This window comes from Cyphomyrmex costatus, unplaced genomic scaffold, assembly GCF_001594065.2.
Source record: "Cyphomyrmex costatus isolate MS0001 unplaced genomic scaffold, Ccosl1.0 scaffold43, whole genome shotgun sequence".
NCBI lineage: Eukaryota > Metazoa > Arthropoda > Insecta > Hymenoptera > Formicidae > Cyphomyrmex > Cyphomyrmex costatus.
The window spans coordinates 629,378-647,882 of NW_017278534.1; the positions used below are offsets into that span (position 1 = coordinate 629,378).

Sequence of the window (18,505 nt, forward strand, 5' to 3'; positions counted from 1 at the left end):
GATTCAAATTTATTGTAAACCAAGTCCCTTTCTCGACTATTTTTGTAAAACTGAAGTGAATAAAATTCTACGTTTTCGTCTTAAATAGTTAAAATGTTCAGATTAGTTACGAGATTTTCAAACAAAAAGATATTATCAATTTTTGTCAATAAAAAATTGATGAAATTATTTGACATTAATACTTATTCATTTCTGAACTTAGTTTGATGTAATTATAAAAAATGTATGCTATATTATGAAAACGTACTTATATATTTTTTCTATTCTAATTTAATTTATATTACAAATTTCAGAGTATTTAATTGTTTGCTGATACATCTTGGATACAATTTTGCTGCTTTGCTACTACCAATGTTTTAACTTCTTCTATAGGATTTCCACCCTCAGGAGCTTGCCTTGATACTCCAGTAACAGATAATTCAGATACGATGGAATAATTTTTTATTTCAATCTGGGCTGGTTGTGTAGATAACTTGTCAAATGACATTATAACAGTCGATTCTGTATTATTTTCTGATGTTAAATCATTTTCGCTAGATTCATAAATGACGGTCATATCAATATTACTATCGATATTTTCTGACATATCCGAAGGTGTCAAACCAAAACATTCTTTTTCATTACATTCTAAAACAGTTATTTTATCTTTCGATTCCGTATCATCTTGAAATACATTGTTTTCTTTTAAAAGATCAGTATCACTGTTGTGCACTGCTATGTCGAAATTTTTTATGTATCGATTATCTAGTTGTTCCACAGCTTCCCCTTCCGGTGATACAATAGCTGCAATTTGCAAATCTGGCATCAAATGTTGATATAGAAGCGGATTAAATATACTATCCGAGTTCATATGACGTACGTTGGAAGTTATCAAATAAGTCGTTAATTCATCACAAATTCCACCGTCGTTATTTTCTTCCGCGACTAATTCCTCACGTATTACCGTCGATATTCTGTTACGAGGCATTTCGACAGAAATGTTTTCCCCAATCGTTTTTTTAGAAGTAATAAAATTTGCCGTGCTCAAGCTAGCACGTTCATTGTCAGTTTGAGTGAGCACTGTACAGGTATTAATGTCATAATTGTTTTTGTCTTTATCTTGCGAGTTATTTCTATGTTCCCGTAAACTCGCGAATAACTCTAGAATGTTTTTTCTTATAGGTACGGTCGTTTCTGAAGATGACGTAGGAGGCAAATCTAAAGAAAGTTTGTCAAGCAAGTGATTTATATGTGTTTTGGTACCTCGCACAGGATACTCTGTACTGCTGTCCGATAAATAATTGTACGTTGAGCTATATCTATTTTGATACTGATTGTGATAATAGCCAGGATGTTGGCTGAAATGTATATTCGAACTTGAACAATGCCCGAGATTAGTCGCTTCAGAACTCATAGCTCTACTTTTATTAGATGCCGATTCAAAATGTAAATTACAATCGCCGCTTATAGTGGAAGAAGTTTGCTTTTCATCATTTACAATGTTGCCATCGCTTTGTATTTCACATTGTTTTGACATTTGTGATATTCCATTATTAAAATGTTTAGAAACTGTAGGTAGTGGATAATGTGTAATCTGAACGTTTCTACCGTTAATATTTTCACTGTCGATGTTTGGCTCAATTATATCAAAATCATTATCAAATTCATCTTCAAAAGCTGTGTTTGTGACATCATGTAGACGTGATTGCAAACGTTTTGTGATTTCATCTAGTTCAGTTAATTTTTGTCTGTAACATACATTAATTAAAGTTAAATCTGTATGAAAAATAGTAAAATAATCAATAAAATAATACAAACAAAATGTCAATATGAAAGATGCCACAGTTGTCGACGTAAATAATATATTCACAAAGCGATTATTCGCAAATAATAAAACATACTTATCAGGAGATGTTAACAAAGTTAACTACAAATGTTTTAACTTTTTGAATTTGAATCTTCTTCAGTTATGAAAGTCAAGTGCAAATTGAGTTTGTGGAACTTCTGGCAACCACGGGGGTTTATATTAATTTTTATTTTTATATTGACTAATTTATTTTTATCAAAAAACAATATTTTTGTGTTAATAACACTAGCTGATAATAAAAAAATTAAACTGGATCAGATTAGGTGTTTTTTACAGACTTTTTGAATACTGAAAACTATGCCGTATATCCTAAAAATTTTAACACGTTAGATTTTCGAGATAATTGAAATTTAACCATTTCAAAAATGGTTTTTTTAGGACTTTATTTGATATTTGTTTTGCAAAGAAAGTTAACATTATTTTGAAGTTATATACAATTTCTAATTTGTGACTATCGATACACATAGACCACAATTTATCTGAAACAATTTTTTAAATATGTTTTTTGGATATTTGAGTTGGATAATTAAAATATGTGCGTTACCTTTAGAACACCAAGGCCCCTATTTTGTAACTCTTAACGCAAGTTTCGTTATCATTATAACGCCACTGCGCAGCTTTTTACCATAATAAAAGAGCTGCGCAGTGGTGTTATAACGATAACGAAACTTGCGTTAAGAGTTACAAAATAGGGGCCCTGGTCTAATTTAAAGTAATTTTTAAAAAACACATTTTTTGTAAACTAGTGTAATTATAATAATTCTGGCATCACTTACTTCAAAGACGATGATAAGAAAGATATAGGAACATCTTCTAGATTATGACCAATATGCGTATTTAATTTATAATCATTTTGTATATATTTATTATTATTTTGATTTTCATATGATATTTGATGTGCACCATTTAATTCTGTATTAGTGCAAGGTGCATCATACAGAGATGGCCAGTTTGCTTGCAGTGAATTACTGCAACTTGATAAATTAGTAGAGTTAGTTGGTGCAAATTTTCCCAATGATGATAAATTATCCAGAGGTGCTATACTTATCTAAAATAAAAATAATTATATATATATATATATGTATAGTTGATGCAGGAGAAAAAATGTACGAAATTTCTTAAATTAATATCTCTAGATAAAAACTACCACGAGAATTTACTTTAATTTGCCCGTTGCATTTTCCAGTAAAGTCCATGATATGAAACCATCCAGATACTGTAGGAAATCCAGCCATCAGAATCGAGAGATCAATAGCGGAAAAACCGATCACAATATCTCTTTTTAAATTTATGTTTTTAGATGTATTTGGATCAATTAAATGCCACACTTTGAGAATTAATCTTTTTTGATTCTGAAAAAATATCACAGAAAAATAAAATATAAATTAAGACTATATGATAAGTTATATCATATAAATTGAATCAGACTAGAAGATATTTAAAACATAAATATGAAATTACATACGTTTAAAAGTAAATCTGTTGATAGCTTTGCATCGCATTTCCAATTCCATTTCGGATTGCAACTATATGGACAGACATTTGTAGCCGTATATGAATTTAATTGAATAGTAGAATCGAGTTTATTAGTTAAATCTTGAAAGGTTACATATGTACTTGGTTCCATAAATCCGTTCAGTCCTTCAATCTTTGGCAAATGTAGCGCACATTCGATTTCAATTATAGATCGAAAAAAAGAACTGTTACAATTAATATTTGATTCTATTTTTTGCACATTTTCTTCCGTTAAAGATGAGTTAGAAAGATTATTAGCATTATTTTGCTGTTGATCTAAATCTTCGTATTCAGCACCAACACCGACACTTCTGTACACTTCCATAGGTAATCGAAAATCATTTTTCGGATTGCAACTATCGCTATCATCAGTAAGGCTATTACTATTTAATCTATTCAAATATAATTCTGTATGATCTCCATTTACTTGATTTATCTCTGTTTGAGCCGATTGATTTGTACTAATTTTATTAATATGTAATACATTTGTCAAACGATCAACTAGGGCGCGTAAAGCCAATTGTTCCGAAGATACATCTTCTTGTATTGGTTTCTGTGGTTTCATATTTTTTGAACTTGAAATATCTGTCTGACTTCCTTGAGTCTTATAATCAACTGATGCCAAATCTCTATCAAGCATAACGTTGTAAGCAAAATTATTACTGCAAGTAGATTGCTCTGAATTGAGATTTGATACCTCATGAATATTATATTGTAAATTCTCTTGGCCACCCATTGTATTGTTAGTATTGTTAGGAATATAATAGTGATAACTACAATCTGTTCGTGATATATTATTAGTATTTCTTAGACCTCTTGATACTTCTAGTAATGCAATTTGTTCTGCAGTACCAAGTGCGACGAGTGCAAGAAGTTTCCCACAAAATTTTCCACTTACTGGATCATTAATATTGACCCAACCATCCACACTTATTACAGGATACTGTGTGAAAAAAACAAAAATTATATAAATCAAAATAAATTAAAAGGACTATGAGCCAAAAAAAATTTAGCTTGTAGTCCTCTAATTTATTTTAAATTTTATTTTTATTAAGCTATATTATTATTTTATGTTTTATATTAAATTATACAATTAAAAATTTAATTAAAATATATTTAATCATAAGATACTCAATAATTACCTTCGATAATAACAAATGAGGTAAAACAAGTGGATCTCTATAGGCAATGTATAATTGATGCACAGATAGCTTTGCTATTCCCAAAAGGTTATCTATACCACTATTTTGCCGATTATATACCTCTATGATTATATAATTATCTCTGATTCTCTCCAATAACTCTATACCGTGAATTAAAGGTACTAACTGAAATAAATATTTCTAAGTAAAATTCACTTTTGTGATAATTAAAATTACTTTGTTAAAAAAAAAAGTTTTTACCTGAAAAAAATGATAAAACGGATTTTTTGTATTATTGCAAATTTGACTTGATGCTTTATCCTCTCGCCAAAAGGCTCTACATATCAGGTAGGTATTCGATTCTGGCAAATCTTTACCCTCAGCTACATATATCAAGCCATGAAGTAAAACCTAAAAAATCACATATAAACACGTAAACAATAAATAAAACAATACATATTTATTTAAAATATTATATGTCGAATCCAGATGAGTACTGCAATACAAATTGATTAATCATCAAAATCATCATGCATGCTTTGAATAAAATAGCAATGGGGAGCTATAATTATTTTATTTTCTATTATCTCCCATTATTTATGGCTTTACAAATTCTATTATTTTACTTTATAAGCATTTGCTTGTAATAATACTCAATAATTGCTTACAATATTCAGTAGTTTTTAACATAAATAAACAAGCTATGTGTTGCAGCATTCATTCAATAAGCTCTCTAATTTATATCACTTAAACCTACCTTATCTTTAATACCATTTTCAGGATTACTTGTATCAATTTTTTTATTATCTAAGCTTTGTTCTCGGTGTTCTGTCATATCTTTTGTAATAACTATATCCTTATTGTTACTACTAGTCAAACACTTAATTTGTTTGGCAGAGACAGAGGAAACTTTGCAATTAGATTTAGAGGAATGAGTCCCTGTTGCATTTTTATATTTATTACCATTTGGACTTGTCAAGGCTTTCTTGTTCATAATAGGAAAATTTTCTTTTTTAGATATTACAGCATCTGATAAAATAATTTAATTACTAAAAATTCGACAAAATATTCAGTATACCTAACAAAATTATATCTCAATATTATACTCACCAACAAATTCTTTTCCAAAATGAATAAAATCGTAACCTAATTCTATTGTAATTTTTAAATCACCTATTTTGATGCCTTTATTTACAATAACTATACATTGGGTACTACTTAAGTTTGTAGTATTTATAATGTCACTGATATTTATAAAACCAAATCCTAATCCAGTTGGAAGTTTTTGGTTATGATGTTTGACAAAAACTTTAAATCTCAAAGGAAAATTTTTATTTATATTATGTCTTGATATATTATAAATACCCTCAGAGTTAAAGTTAACAACTGTAAAAATTATATTTATCTTCTATAAAATACTTATTATATTTTGATTAAAAATATAATATACTATAATATTTGCACATTTTAATAAGTTTTCAACAAAAATATAACTTTTTACCTTGACCCACTTGTTTTTTAGCAAGTGTCCTTGTAAACTTAGTTTCTTTACTAGACTTATTATTTGCCTGCTTTGTAGAACCAAACGTTGTATCATATTGAATAAAATATGTCAGTGATAATGGTACACCATCTGTGTTTGAGAAAAAAAATTATGATTTAGCAAAATTAAGTACATCTGGCACATTTGTGTATTTTACCAAGATATTGATAAAAATATGTTAACATATTTTTATAGAATCTTTGCAAAATATAAAATAAAAAATTACATACATTGCAAGCATGTGGATTTCGCACGTCTATATCCTGCGGATGTCAATGTAAAAGATTCAATAAAAATTTTAATACTATTAACATATTCTAGAGGATATGTTTCTGAAATAATACAAATAATTAATATGTACTATTATATCAATAAAAACTTTAATATTAGCTGTAGTCTATTAATGCTACAAATTTTTCAATATAATATTTGATAAATCAAACAAGACATATAAATCTTAACAAAGAAAGGACACAGTTGACTAATTGCCGATTTTGTTCTTCTTGCATATGATGAATTAACAGCAAAATTAAGTTGATTTGTGTTCGAACGTTTTTTACAATACCTTGTACATATTTTTTAACGCTTAGAAGAATCCTACATTAATTAAATAAAACATTAAAACATGACCTGGTAAAATAAGTTATAGTTTAGAATATAATTTATAATAGTGGTGAACAAAAGATGTCATAGACAGAAAACTTGAGAATAGATAATTTTTAAATTGTGGTGTATATTAAATATGCTCTGCGAGTTTTACATCTTTAATGCACAATGACCAAAAAGTTAACCATTTGACTATTTTTATTAAAATTGTATGTTGAATTTTGTATACCAAGTACCGCGCTGTACTCTCATTGGCCTCATTTGTTCTATTTTTTTTTAATTTTGAGAATCCTTAATAAGTTACTTTTTTTCATGCAGTGTCTTTTTAAACATGGAAGAAATTTATTTCCAAGGCACATTGAACAAATCGCTTGAACAAAAATAAATTTATGTATTTCTTTATGTGGATTTATCATAAGTAGAGATTAGCAACAATCACCTCTTTATAAAATTCACAAAATTTGTAGCACCAAATAAACCACAATTATAACTTTACAAACCTTCCAATTCGGTATAAGTCATATTTTCATTCAATACATCTTCAGGACTGTCTAGTTTTACAGAGAAACTTTGATTCCATTCAGTATTTACATTATCTTTATTGGTTGTAATTATTTTAGACATAAGATCTTTTAAATTTGGAGGTGTTGAACTCAATATATTCAAGGCTTTCTTTTCCTCTGAAGAAGGCATTTCCACCTCTAAAATATACTTGTTCAGTTTTTCCTTATTTTCTGATGGAGCATTAAAATGTAATTCATTGTTTGAACTACCATTCCAAGAATCTTCTTTGTAAGTTTCTTTTAATATCGCTTCTCTAAGACACTGTGCTCTAGCAACAATTTGAGCAACTAACTTGTCCGTTACCATTTTATTCGATTTCTTTCTACATTCTTGGAACTCTGATTGCTTGGTCTTGAGGACAGATTTATACATATTACACGTATTAGCCTTTTCAATTTTTTTAAATTTCTTCTCTTCAGTATTCTCAGCATCATTGTAAAATTTCATTGGCATTTTCTCATTATATTGTACATTGTCAATAGGAAATAATAAAATATCTCTATCTTCTTCTTTATTATGTTTACATGTTTCCATTTGTATATTGGAATGTTTTGTCAAATATGTTAATTGTAAAGAAACATGTAATTTTCCTATTTTATGGCCATTATTACTCAATATCGGAATAATTTGAGAATAATATTTACAGGAAAATATCTTAGATAATTCTCCTATACATCCCCTACCAATAACTTCATGAATATCCTCTGCAACTATTACCAATTCTATTGCATTACAATTTTTAATATAATCTACAAAAAGTGTTGCGTTAGTTTTTATAACATACACTTCAGTTATATCTTCATTTGTTCTTTCTGTTTCTGTAGTACTATCTCTTGGTCTAAGAGGAACAAAAAAAATTGGTATGTATAGTCAAAAAAAAGCAATTGAATAATTTCAGATATAAACTCAAATATTGTTTTTGATATAGATATTATTTACACTTGATTTATTACAAACTAAGTTACTTTAAGAAGAGTATTACAGAAATATTAGAAATCACCTGAATTGCGCGTTATCATGTTCACCCCACCAGGAAGCCACTACTGTAACATCACCAGGATTTGTTGTGACCCAGAAGACCTCACTGATAACAAGCTTTAGACTGCCATGAACCTTGCCTTCAACTAATGGTGGTAAAGATCTACTAGATTTCGTTTGTGAATCCATTTGTTTCTCGCAAGGTGACACATAATTGATCTTTTGCCTATTACAGTAGTGTCAGTGAGCTTAAGTTAAAAACATGTTTAATAAGCACAATAACTATGCAAAATTCAATAGGACAGCCAAGATTACACGGACAAACATAGAGATTGCTAAGACATAAGTATAAGTAAGAAATAAGTTTAATCCTAATTGATTTGTTTTCTATTGCTAAAAACTGTTTGCAATAGCTACAAATTAAGAAATGTACACATGTACGTACTGAAACTGAAATGTCTTCTTCCTTTTCCCTCTGGGCAATATAGACTGATACAGACTCGTATGAGCAAATCACAATTACAGGGTCTTGAATTTTAAGATTCAAGAAGCCTATTTGTCAATCGTAAGTATTCTCTGCAAGGAGAACAGAGTTTACAGAGTTATTGTTTACTAGTTCTAACTTCCAAAAGTAAACAACGGAGGTCACAGTTAATACAGAAAGAGAACATAGGTGAACAGAGGTCTCACTTTTTTCTCGCGACACGATGACCGACGACCAACCAACGACTGAAGACGACATAACTCTTCTGGGACTCTTTCACCCTTCTTTTTCTGCCCAAAGGATTTTAACGACATCCACAGACTTCTATTTATATTACACTAGACTGCCAACTGTCCCATTGGCTGCATTCAGTAGACTCAACAGTAGAGTGAACTACTATTGATGTATTTTTTTAAATCTAAAATTTGATTGGATGATAGAAAAGAATACACTAGAGTACCTATACAGCGATCACTCACTTAGGGTGCAATCCCATGGAGCGTATTTCGCGTTTCGCGGATTAGCGGATCGCCAATCACAGAGGCTAGATTCGGGGAGACGCTATTAGCGTTATTTGTTTCATTTTATCTTCGTCGTCATTATACGTGAGACAAGGACGTACAAAAGCGCGCTGCCCGAATGCAGCCAGAATCGTTCTGTTAGATCTGTTTACAAATTTTGCAAGCAAATCAAAGGCCAGAATCAGACTACGCATTGAACAGTGAGATTAAAGATTGAAAGATTAACATTTGGCCAATCAAAATAATAAGAGCAAAAATATTTTTATTCTCATTGGTCAAATTTCAATTTTTAATCTTCAATCTCAATTTTCAATGCGTAGTCTGATTCCGGCCTAAGGGCTACGCAGAATAAAAGGAACAGAAAACAGAGAATAAAGGTACAAATTTACGAATATTAAGCATCAATTTTGATCACGTGATCTGATTTGACGCTAAAAATAAGCGTCAAGCGTCAGCATGAAATTGTACCTTAAGAATTTCAACCTATCAGAAATCATATACTGTGGAATAAACAGTGTGTATTCCATAGTACATGATTTCTGATAGGTTGAAATTCTTAGGTCTGCGCACAATGGAGGAACAGATATTAGATATTAAAATATTAACCTATCAGAATCGTGTATTCCGATGTAACTGGTATCTGATAGATTAATATTTTAATATCTAATATCTGTTCCTTCATTGTGCACAGACCCTTATTCTCTGTTCTCTGTTTCCTGTTCCTTTCAAGGTACCTTTTCAACTTGCAACATTTCATCGCCATATTGAATATTTATATGTGTGCAGTATACATATATGTAAGTATTCATATATGGCAGTATATTTGCGACTGTGTACTTCTATATACATAGAAGTCTGTGGTTGAATCCTACATAATAAAAGAAGAAGAAAAGGACTCTTGTCATTCCTATGTAAAAGCACCTTCAAGTTTTTCTACGTGCCCGCCTTTAGCCGGTTTCCGAAAGTTAGTACGATTTCCACAATTTCCACGAATATCATAATGTTTAAACGTTCTGAGACGTCAATGATGGATGATATGCCTGCAAAACGAGCAAAATATGACATTACTAATAAGAATTTGAAGTATCATAAAGCACAGGCAGAAATTTCTACAAATAAAAATGCTCAGAATGATGATATTTGGGGTGATGATTTTGATGAAGAAGATATTGAGGAAATGGATTTGATTGCATCTCAAGTTTGTGTGCAGGTAATGCTATTAATAAAAGTTTAATTTTGAAATGTGATATGAAATTAATTTATAATCTGAATCTTTACTTTCAAGGAGGTTAACTTGTCAAATAATTTAAAACTATTCGAACATGGTTTGAATTCAGTAAAATCAGATTTTCCTGAGAGACCAACTGCCTATAATGAAGCATCATGTTCGAAAGTATCACAGGCTATAGAAAAATCTAATTCACACTTATTAATGAAAAATGTACAGAGTACAAGTCAAAATTATCAGGACATAACAGAAATTAATTATTCTCAGTTCAAAAATAAGTTAATAGATATAAAAGACCATAATTCAACTTTCCAAAAGGGCAATAAATTTATTGTACATGGTAATATCATTACAGAAATATGAATAGTTATAAGATATCTTTATGATTTTTTTTACACATTTATAGATGGTAAGGAATTGGAAAAATTAAAAACTGAAAACAAAAAATTGTTGAATGATTTTATAACTAAAGATGGTGAAACTGCATTTTTGCGACAACAATTACAACAAACTCAATTACGAGTTGAAAATGAGAAATTAGAAAAGATGCGTTTAATTGAAGAACAAGCTAATCGTCATACAGCAGAGATTAACAAAATTTGTAATGAAAAAGAACAACTAAAAACACAATTAGAATTACAAGTGAGTATATTCTTTTGTTTCATGCAAAAATGCATAAAATAAGCATAATTTCATTGAAATTGAAGGTGAGGAGTGTCTTCTGGATAATTACACATTATTTATATTAATATACAGAATCTAGAAATAGGAAATCTTCAAAAACGTTATAAACTGTTAGAAGCTGGAAATATTAAACTAAAGGAACCACAAATGTTGTACATAAATTCTTCTATTGATAAGTGCAAATATGCTACCCCAACAAATCGGTAAGATAAAAAAGATCTAAGTTATTTGATGCTTTTATAAACTTAACATTCAAAGTATCTATATTAATATGTATTTAATAGGATTACAAATAGGAATCTAAAAATGAAAGAAGTATGTACACAAGCTAATCTTTATAAGAAAAATGATTATCGACTTAAGACATGTAATATTTGTGAGTATACTAGAAAATTATTTAAAAGACATTATGATATTATGACATTCATAATGTTGCAAATATTTTTCAGATTTTCCTCTTGCAAGAATTTCAGAGTTAATGTTTGGAGCACCATTACCAGAAAAATCCATTGTTAATATTAAAGTTATAGAGAAAACTGGAAGAAGAAATTTACCTATTTTGCAAGAAGAAGAAACATTTAGAATTTTTGGTAAATATTTATGTTGGGGATGAATGTAAAGATTCATGTCCGATTTATCATTACAAACAGTAATTTCGCATGAAACATTTTTTTATTAATTATATAATTTCTATTGTTTTCTATAATCTTTTTCTAACATTTTGATAACATACAAATGCCTTGATCATAAAACAACCTCGGGTTGGAAAAGAAAAAATATGCCAGAGCTTGGGTGGTCATTAAGATCAAAATCACCATGTCTAAATCTCGCAAACCATTTTTTTAATATTCGAATTGCTGGTGCATAATCCTGATAGACATCTGTAATGTTTTTTATTACATTTCCATCTGTTACACCCTACCGAAACATAAAGCATAATACCGTAAATGTAATTTTTTTTCGCTCATTTTCAAATACTTTTCTTGACGTAAATTCAATCAAAATACTTCTGTCTTTCCCTCGAATGGAAATTCAAATGTCTATTTTCTACAATTTTATAATACTTTTATATAACAGTACATAGCGCTAATATATAATGCTCCAGGTGACATCTAGGAACAGGCATAAACTTTTGCACTTATCCAATAGAATTGTTCTGTAAGAATACAGTCATATAAGGTATAATAAAGCAACTGTATCAGGCTAGTTTTTCAAAAAATATACGTTTTTTTGAAAAAATTTTCAAACAAAAGATATAGGAAATATTTTAAATATTGCATTGATAGCAATGTTAGTGTGATCTTAGAGTAAGTTCAGATTTCCATCTGAGATGTTCATCCTTGTTTATTGAACATTAAACAAGGATGACATGATACCCGGAGCACCCAAGAAAGCAAAACACGTCGTTGGATAGCGTTGTTGGAATCATTTAAAAATCATTTTGAAATTTTTTAATGCAAATCTCTATTTTTGATTGCATATTCTTATAACTTCAAGATGTTACTTTAAAATGTTAAATATTTTAATATTATAAATAAAAATACTTTTTATTAAATATTTTTATCGAGTAATATGATGAAAAATTAATGTTGTCGATATTAGCATTGTTCAAGGTGCCCATTTTGTTTGGCCGGTATTCATAGTTGATTCTTATTTCAAAACCGTCTCAAGTAATATCTTAGAACGCTAATGTGAATTGGTTCATAACACTTCAAGACTAAACTTAATGCAGTTCTGAATATAAAACTAACTATAAATATTAGCCTTTGATTCAATTATTAATAACTTTGTGTATGTTTCTCATGTTGTAGAAAACCCCGAATTAGTAAAACCAGTAGTTACTACAGTAGATGGAAAAAGATTAACGACAGAATTCGTTTTACTTGAGATTGCAGCCATTGAAAGGAAAATTAACACTGAGATAGAGTCTGAAAGATGTATACCAATAATCAATAAGGTATATAAAAAAATCAATATTTAAATTCTAATTTAACATGTATCTATATGAATTGTGAAGTATGGATAGTTACCGTAAAGTGGGGCTAAGCGAGCCGGTTTTTAAGGTTTTTCGCGTGAAAAAAAGATTAAATACATTAAATTAAATTCTGATGCTTTGAATATATAATCTCAGACATGTTAACTTTCAGATTAACTATTTACAACGCTTATCGGAAGTATAGGAATTGAATTATTAATGGCAAAAGCCTGGCTCGGTTTACCCCGCAAGGTGGGGCTAAGCGAGCCATTTGTTTTAAATGCAAAACTAGGTTGCTGGTTCGATTGAAACAACAAATTTATAATGATTACGAACTTAATTTCGTTTCTAACAATAAACAGAGGTCAGGAACATGTTTTACAACTTATAAATTAACTCATAAATTCCAATTCTCAAACAATAATGAAAATTCCTTAACGTTGCTCTAGGAACGTCATATTTTTCAGCAACTTTGTTAATGCAAGGCTGCTTTCCTTTTAGGAGACACAGTCGACGATCGCTTTCCATTTACAATTTTGTTCAAACTCAATCGACACACTTCGCCTCTGCTCGGGAGGAGAGTCAGAGTGTGTTTCGAGTCTATTCAAGTGTGATTTTGATGAATTAAGACAATTAAGTGATATTAGAACGCACTCCTTGCAATAATCGAATCTTATGCGTCTATTAAGATCAAAATTCAAATCTTTTATGGTTAGGTATTAAAAGTTCGTACACACGATACACACACTGCACATATCGCGTTCCATTTAAGTGTGGCAAACTGTGTTCGAGTGTGTTATACCGTGTCGATTTGTGTCTCTTAAAAGGAAAGCAGCCTTAGTCGACCCGCCTTGGCTTCATGGATCGCTTTTTCCATTCGTTCTGAGGAGTATTTAAAAAGGCGGGACGATCCTGTTGCCGGTTTTTAGTTTCGAACCATGGCTCGCTTTACCCTTCAAATTTAAATGATTCGAAAAAAAACCTGTGTAATTCGAAAAAAAAAATGAGAAAAATACTTTAAATAGCTTAAAATTATGTCAATGAGATTGTGAACAATACCTGATCGATAACAAGAAACTATCGTATAAATGTTATCTACGTGAGTTGTTTAAAACAATATGAGAAAAATGAATAATCACATTTATTAAATGCCCGTGTTAAGTCGATATTTACCTACCTGCCAAATTTTTTAAAACTGGGGACAATTAAAGTATCACACTTACACTACAATATGCCGCAGTGCTAGTTCTATCTAGAGACCCTTTTAGGGTCTCTAGTTCTATCCGAATAAGTAATAATAAGAATTCAGAGTTCGTAAATAAATATTCACACGCAGCTCGCTTAGCCCCACTTTACGGTACGTAATAAAAAATATTTTAAATAATTTATAATTTATTAATTTGTGCGTGCGTGCGTGCGTGCGTGTTTATACGCGCGCGCGTACGCACGTACACAAAGATGTCACTAGTGTAAAGTGTCTGTATAATATATGTAGAGTTAGGTCTTAGATACAATTCGAGGGAATAGCAATAGGAATAACATAATTTCATTCTATCAGAAACTATGTATTCCGATATATCCGGTTTCTAATAGGTTAAAATTTCTTATTCCTTATTCCTAATTCTTTATTCCTTCTATTGTGTCTGCATCCTTATGATAGCAATAACAACGTATTTTATTCTGAATGAAAAGTTATAGATCCGGACTTTGTGTCGCAATATCTCTATTTATAGGACATATAGAGAAAAAAAAATAAAAGCATGTATTATGCTATTTTTCAATTTTTTTGGATTTCTCCAGTAATCTCGAACCCCGCAACTCGTCTCGCGTAAAGGAACACGGTAGTATCACTGCGCTTGCTTAACGCCGAGACACTGTGTCTCTTGAATCTGATAATTTTACATGTTTTTCCTTGTTAAAAATATTAATATAATAGTTTTCCGGTTTGTTATTTAGTTAATCAAGAAATTTTACGCATAGTAAATTGATAATCTTGACTAATTTTTTTCCAACATTTAACGAATAATTAATGACTTCAGTGTTTAACACTAGATGTGTTTAACTACTATAATATTTGCTATGTTAATAATTTGAATAAGCTAATAATGTAAAACAAAAATTGGAGAGAAAATTTATCTTTAAATAAATGAATTTTTATGACGTTAATAACTTGTATTGGCTCTAAAAAACATTTTTGTGAAGCACCTTATATATGTATGTATATATTTTCTTGTGTTTTAGCTAGTCTTAACTACAAGAGAGTTAATATTGAATATTACAACAGTTTTGGAAACAATTTTTCAAGCTATGAAAAATGATGATATTCGAGATATGAACGACTTATATTTCTCTACAGTTTATAAAGATCATAATATATGTATTAAATCTGAATGTGAAGCAGATGCATGGCATGAAGGAGAACGTGGTATCGAGGCTAGAAGATTGCTCGGTATACTTTCGCACATTAGTATCGAATCGTTATATTTAAGTAATTATTTAGCAGGAAAATCACAATTGCTTACACGCAGTGATGAAGGTTACAATCATTATCTGCAACAAATGACACGTTATAATACATGGCGAAAAAAGGGCCATAAATTTGAAATGCTTGAGATCATCCTAGAATGTGTCACTTTAATAGAACACGTTGTAAGTATACTCTATTTTATCGTTTTAAATATTAATTTTTATAAAATAATTTTTAACAATGGTTGATAAATATTATTTGCAGAGGAGATCTCATCAATTTACAGGTCTTATAAATGCAATTGTAAAACTACTGTGTAATGTGCAACAAAAAGTGGGTTACTGTGATAAAGGGTAATTATAATAGAATATTATTTTATATATATACATATATATATATATATATATATATATAAGATTAGTTATTCTTTACATAATAGTTTTTAGGCGCTGAATATACACGTACATTTTCCAAATTACTCCATGTCATAATTTTGAAAAATTGGCAATTCAATTTGTAAAAAAGAATTATTTTTACGCACTTTGTTAGATTATAATTACGATGTATGACGTACTGGAGAAGTTTTATTGCAATCAAAATTAAGTTTATTGTTAGAACTTCCAACTTTCTCAAAACTTCAAAAGATTTTTTTGGTGTTGGGTAGGGTTAATAAGATAATATATAATAGAATTATATAATAAAGCTGAGTAATAGTCAAATATAGAATATATTCTGGAAAAGCTATAAATTAAGTCAATGATTTAACACAAATAGTTTTTAATTATATTTATATTAACTTAATGGGATGGACTTTGCTTCGCGTGGAAAGCTGTGTGCCTTTAAACAAAGAGATGGAGTGGATCTCTCTCGGCGTGAAAAATCGCATGGAAAGTTGTGCACTTCTAAGCAAGAAGGGTAGTTTTTAATATTGTATTACATAATAGAAATAAGATATTTTTTAAACATTATTTGTTAATAACGTTTGAACGAATAGTGATCTCTATCTAAAACCTTTTAGAGATCACTCAGAGTCCTGACCTTGACCTTGGCATACACATGTTGTCAAGGCGCGATATCCATTATACTCTGAATAATTATCAAAAAATTAACTTTTTAACTAAATATAAACGAAAGCTACTTGTTAAATTGTCAATAACACATTCTTTTTATCTTACTAAACTCTATATTTATATAATTATGATTATTTTATTAGATATAACCGATACTCTTAAAGAAACCTTTTGAGAATTGAGAGTCCTAGCAATATGCTTAATTTTGAATAAACTTCTCTAGCACATGTTGAATATTGTTCTCTCACATAATATAATAATAATAATATATATATAGCTTTTTTTACAACTGTAAATGTAAATTTCTTAAAATTCTGATGTGATGGAACAATTTGAAAGCCATATTCATATTCAGGATCCTAATAACTACAAAATGTGACTAGTCTCCTTTTGGTAACTTTTCTTTTTTAGTCGAACAGTGTTACTTTAATATTTATAGATTTTATGTAAATGTAATTTTTTTTCCAGATTAGAATATATTTGTCTTATATTTAAAGAACTTGTATTCTCAAGACCATTATCACTTTGTTATGTTTCATTAGCAAACTTTATAATGGTTTTTAGTAAATACGATATATTTGTGTCAAAACTTTGTACAAGTTCGCGTAAGTATGTTGAATATGTTTAACAAAATGTTTATTTTCCTTAACATTAATTATCATTATTTTAATAGAGTTAATGACAATAAAAAGATGGAAAGGAGTTTTACATTTTACACCAGGTATATTATATTATTTCTAAATATTCTGAAAATTTGTGCATTTCTGTATAATAATATATTTTATTTTTTAAAGAATATTTTTAATAATAAATGTTTCTCTCTTTGTGTTTTAGATGCTTGTGTCTTACAAATTCTTATGGCACAAATGGAACATTTTTGTTCAGACTTTCTTACTACAATAAATATGACGCATGCATTAATATCATCTATATGGCATATCTTACAGAAAAATAATTTATTAAAAAGTGAAAGTTTAGAATCCTGTAATTGTTATACGAAATTATTACGATTTATAATTAATATGTTAAAAAAATGTTCTGAAAACAAATTAGAAGTAATCAATAATATTGAGTGGCAAGATTCATTTAAAAAAACGAAAAAAGTTTATATTTTAAAGAGAATTAATTATAAAGATCATGCATGTCAGATGAAATATAATCAGAATATGAAAAAGCATCTGACAGAAATATATTCAGAAAAATTAGATCATAATTTTTGGTTTGATATCAAAAAGATTCAATACAAAGTATTAAGACAAGGCATCAGATTTTTATGCCATCTTGCGATTTGTGATCCTGATTTTGTTATCCGATCATCTGATATTGAAGATTCATTTCATTTATTTATACGAAACATCACTTTTTTTGAAGATTTGATACTTCATGAAAATGAACGTAAATATTAAAATACATTTTATAACTTATTATTTGCTTTTCATGTAAGTAACATTTATATTAATGTTTTAGGAGAAGCATTAGATCGTATAAAAACTACCTTTATCGTTGATAAAGGTATACAATGTGAGACTAAGATACACGAAAATATACATGTTAATCAATTACATATGACGAATTTTGAAAAAAAGGTTACTCCTACAACTGAGTATTGCTATACTGAATCTGTTGAAAATTATAATAGAGCATGTATGGCTATCAAAGCGTTGTATAATTCTAAAATGGAATGTAGAGGCAATTAAATATATTAAATTCTAACAAAATGCATTTTAATATTCATATAAATATATACCTATATAATGTGCGCGCACGCATATAAAGATATTTTATTTTCAGATATTGCAGAAGAAATATTTATAATACGTTGATGTAATTATAAAGTTGGAAATACTTAAAAAAAAGATCCATGTATTATCCATGATATAAG

The 18,505-nt window shown here is 29.0% G+C and overlaps 2 protein-coding genes across 2 annotated transcripts; one reads left to right on the top strand and one right to left on the bottom strand.

The window, feature by feature from the left end:
- Positions 1–233: 233 nt before the first annotated feature.
- LOC108777352 (uncharacterized) lies at positions 234–8,383 on the bottom strand. Its single transcript, XM_018544211.1, has 12 exons — positions 8,217–8,383; positions 7,153–8,054; positions 6,277–6,378; positions 6,005–6,136; positions 5,614–5,889; positions 5,261–5,532; positions 4,765–4,914; positions 4,504–4,689; positions 3,312–4,304; positions 3,007–3,198; positions 2,623–2,894; positions 234–1,727 (listed from the first exon to the last, which is right to left on the bottom strand). The coding sequence occupies exons 1-12, from the start codon at positions 8,381–8,383 to the stop codon at positions 299–301; spliced, it is 5,073 nt and encodes a 1,690-aa protein (XP_018399713.1). The 3' UTR covers positions 234–298.
- Positions 8,384–10,214: 1,831 nt separating this feature from the next.
- mus304 (mutagen-sensitive 304) lies at positions 10,215–18,320 on the top strand. The gene is made up of 14 exons (XM_018544127.1): positions 10,215–10,409; positions 10,485–10,767; positions 10,834–11,069; positions 11,184–11,314; positions 11,396–11,487; positions 11,561–11,701; positions 12,923–13,068; positions 15,328–15,735; positions 15,818–15,906; positions 17,092–17,179; positions 17,323–17,344; positions 17,458–17,660; positions 17,772–18,018; positions 18,091–18,320. Exons 1-14 carry the CDS (start codon positions 10,227–10,229, stop codon positions 18,318–18,320), a joined length of 2,499 nt encoding a protein of 832 aa, XP_018399629.1. The 5' UTR covers positions 10,215–10,226.
- The last annotated feature ends 185 nt before the right edge of the window (positions 18,321–18,505 follow it).

Excerpts from the sequence above, each read along its gene's own strand:
- LOC108777352 (XM_018544211.1), bottom strand. The coding sequence starts at position 8,383 with ATGGATTCACAAACGAAATCTAGTAGATCTTTACCACCATTAGTTGAA. Across the intron at positions 6,379-7,152 it reads GACTTATACCGAATTGGAAG|AAACATATCCTCTAGAATAT; the intron begins GTTTGTAAAGTT and ends GTATTATTTCAG. Across the intron at positions 4,915-5,260 it reads AAAATGGTATTAAAGATAAG|GTTTTACTTCATGGCTTGAT; the intron begins GTAGGTTTAAGT and ends GTGATTTTTTAG.
- mus304 (XM_018544127.1), top strand. The coding sequence starts at position 10,227 with ATGGATGATATGCCTGCAAAACGAGCAAAATATGACATTACTAATAAG. Across the intron at positions 10,410-10,484 it reads CATCTCAAGTTTGTGTGCAG|GAGGTTAACTTGTCAAATAA; the intron begins GTAATGCTATTA and ends TTTACTTTCAAG. Across the intron at positions 15,907-17,091 it reads GTGGGTTACTGTGATAAAGG|ATTAGAATATATTTGTCTTA; the intron begins GTAATTATAATA and ends TTTTTTTTCCAG.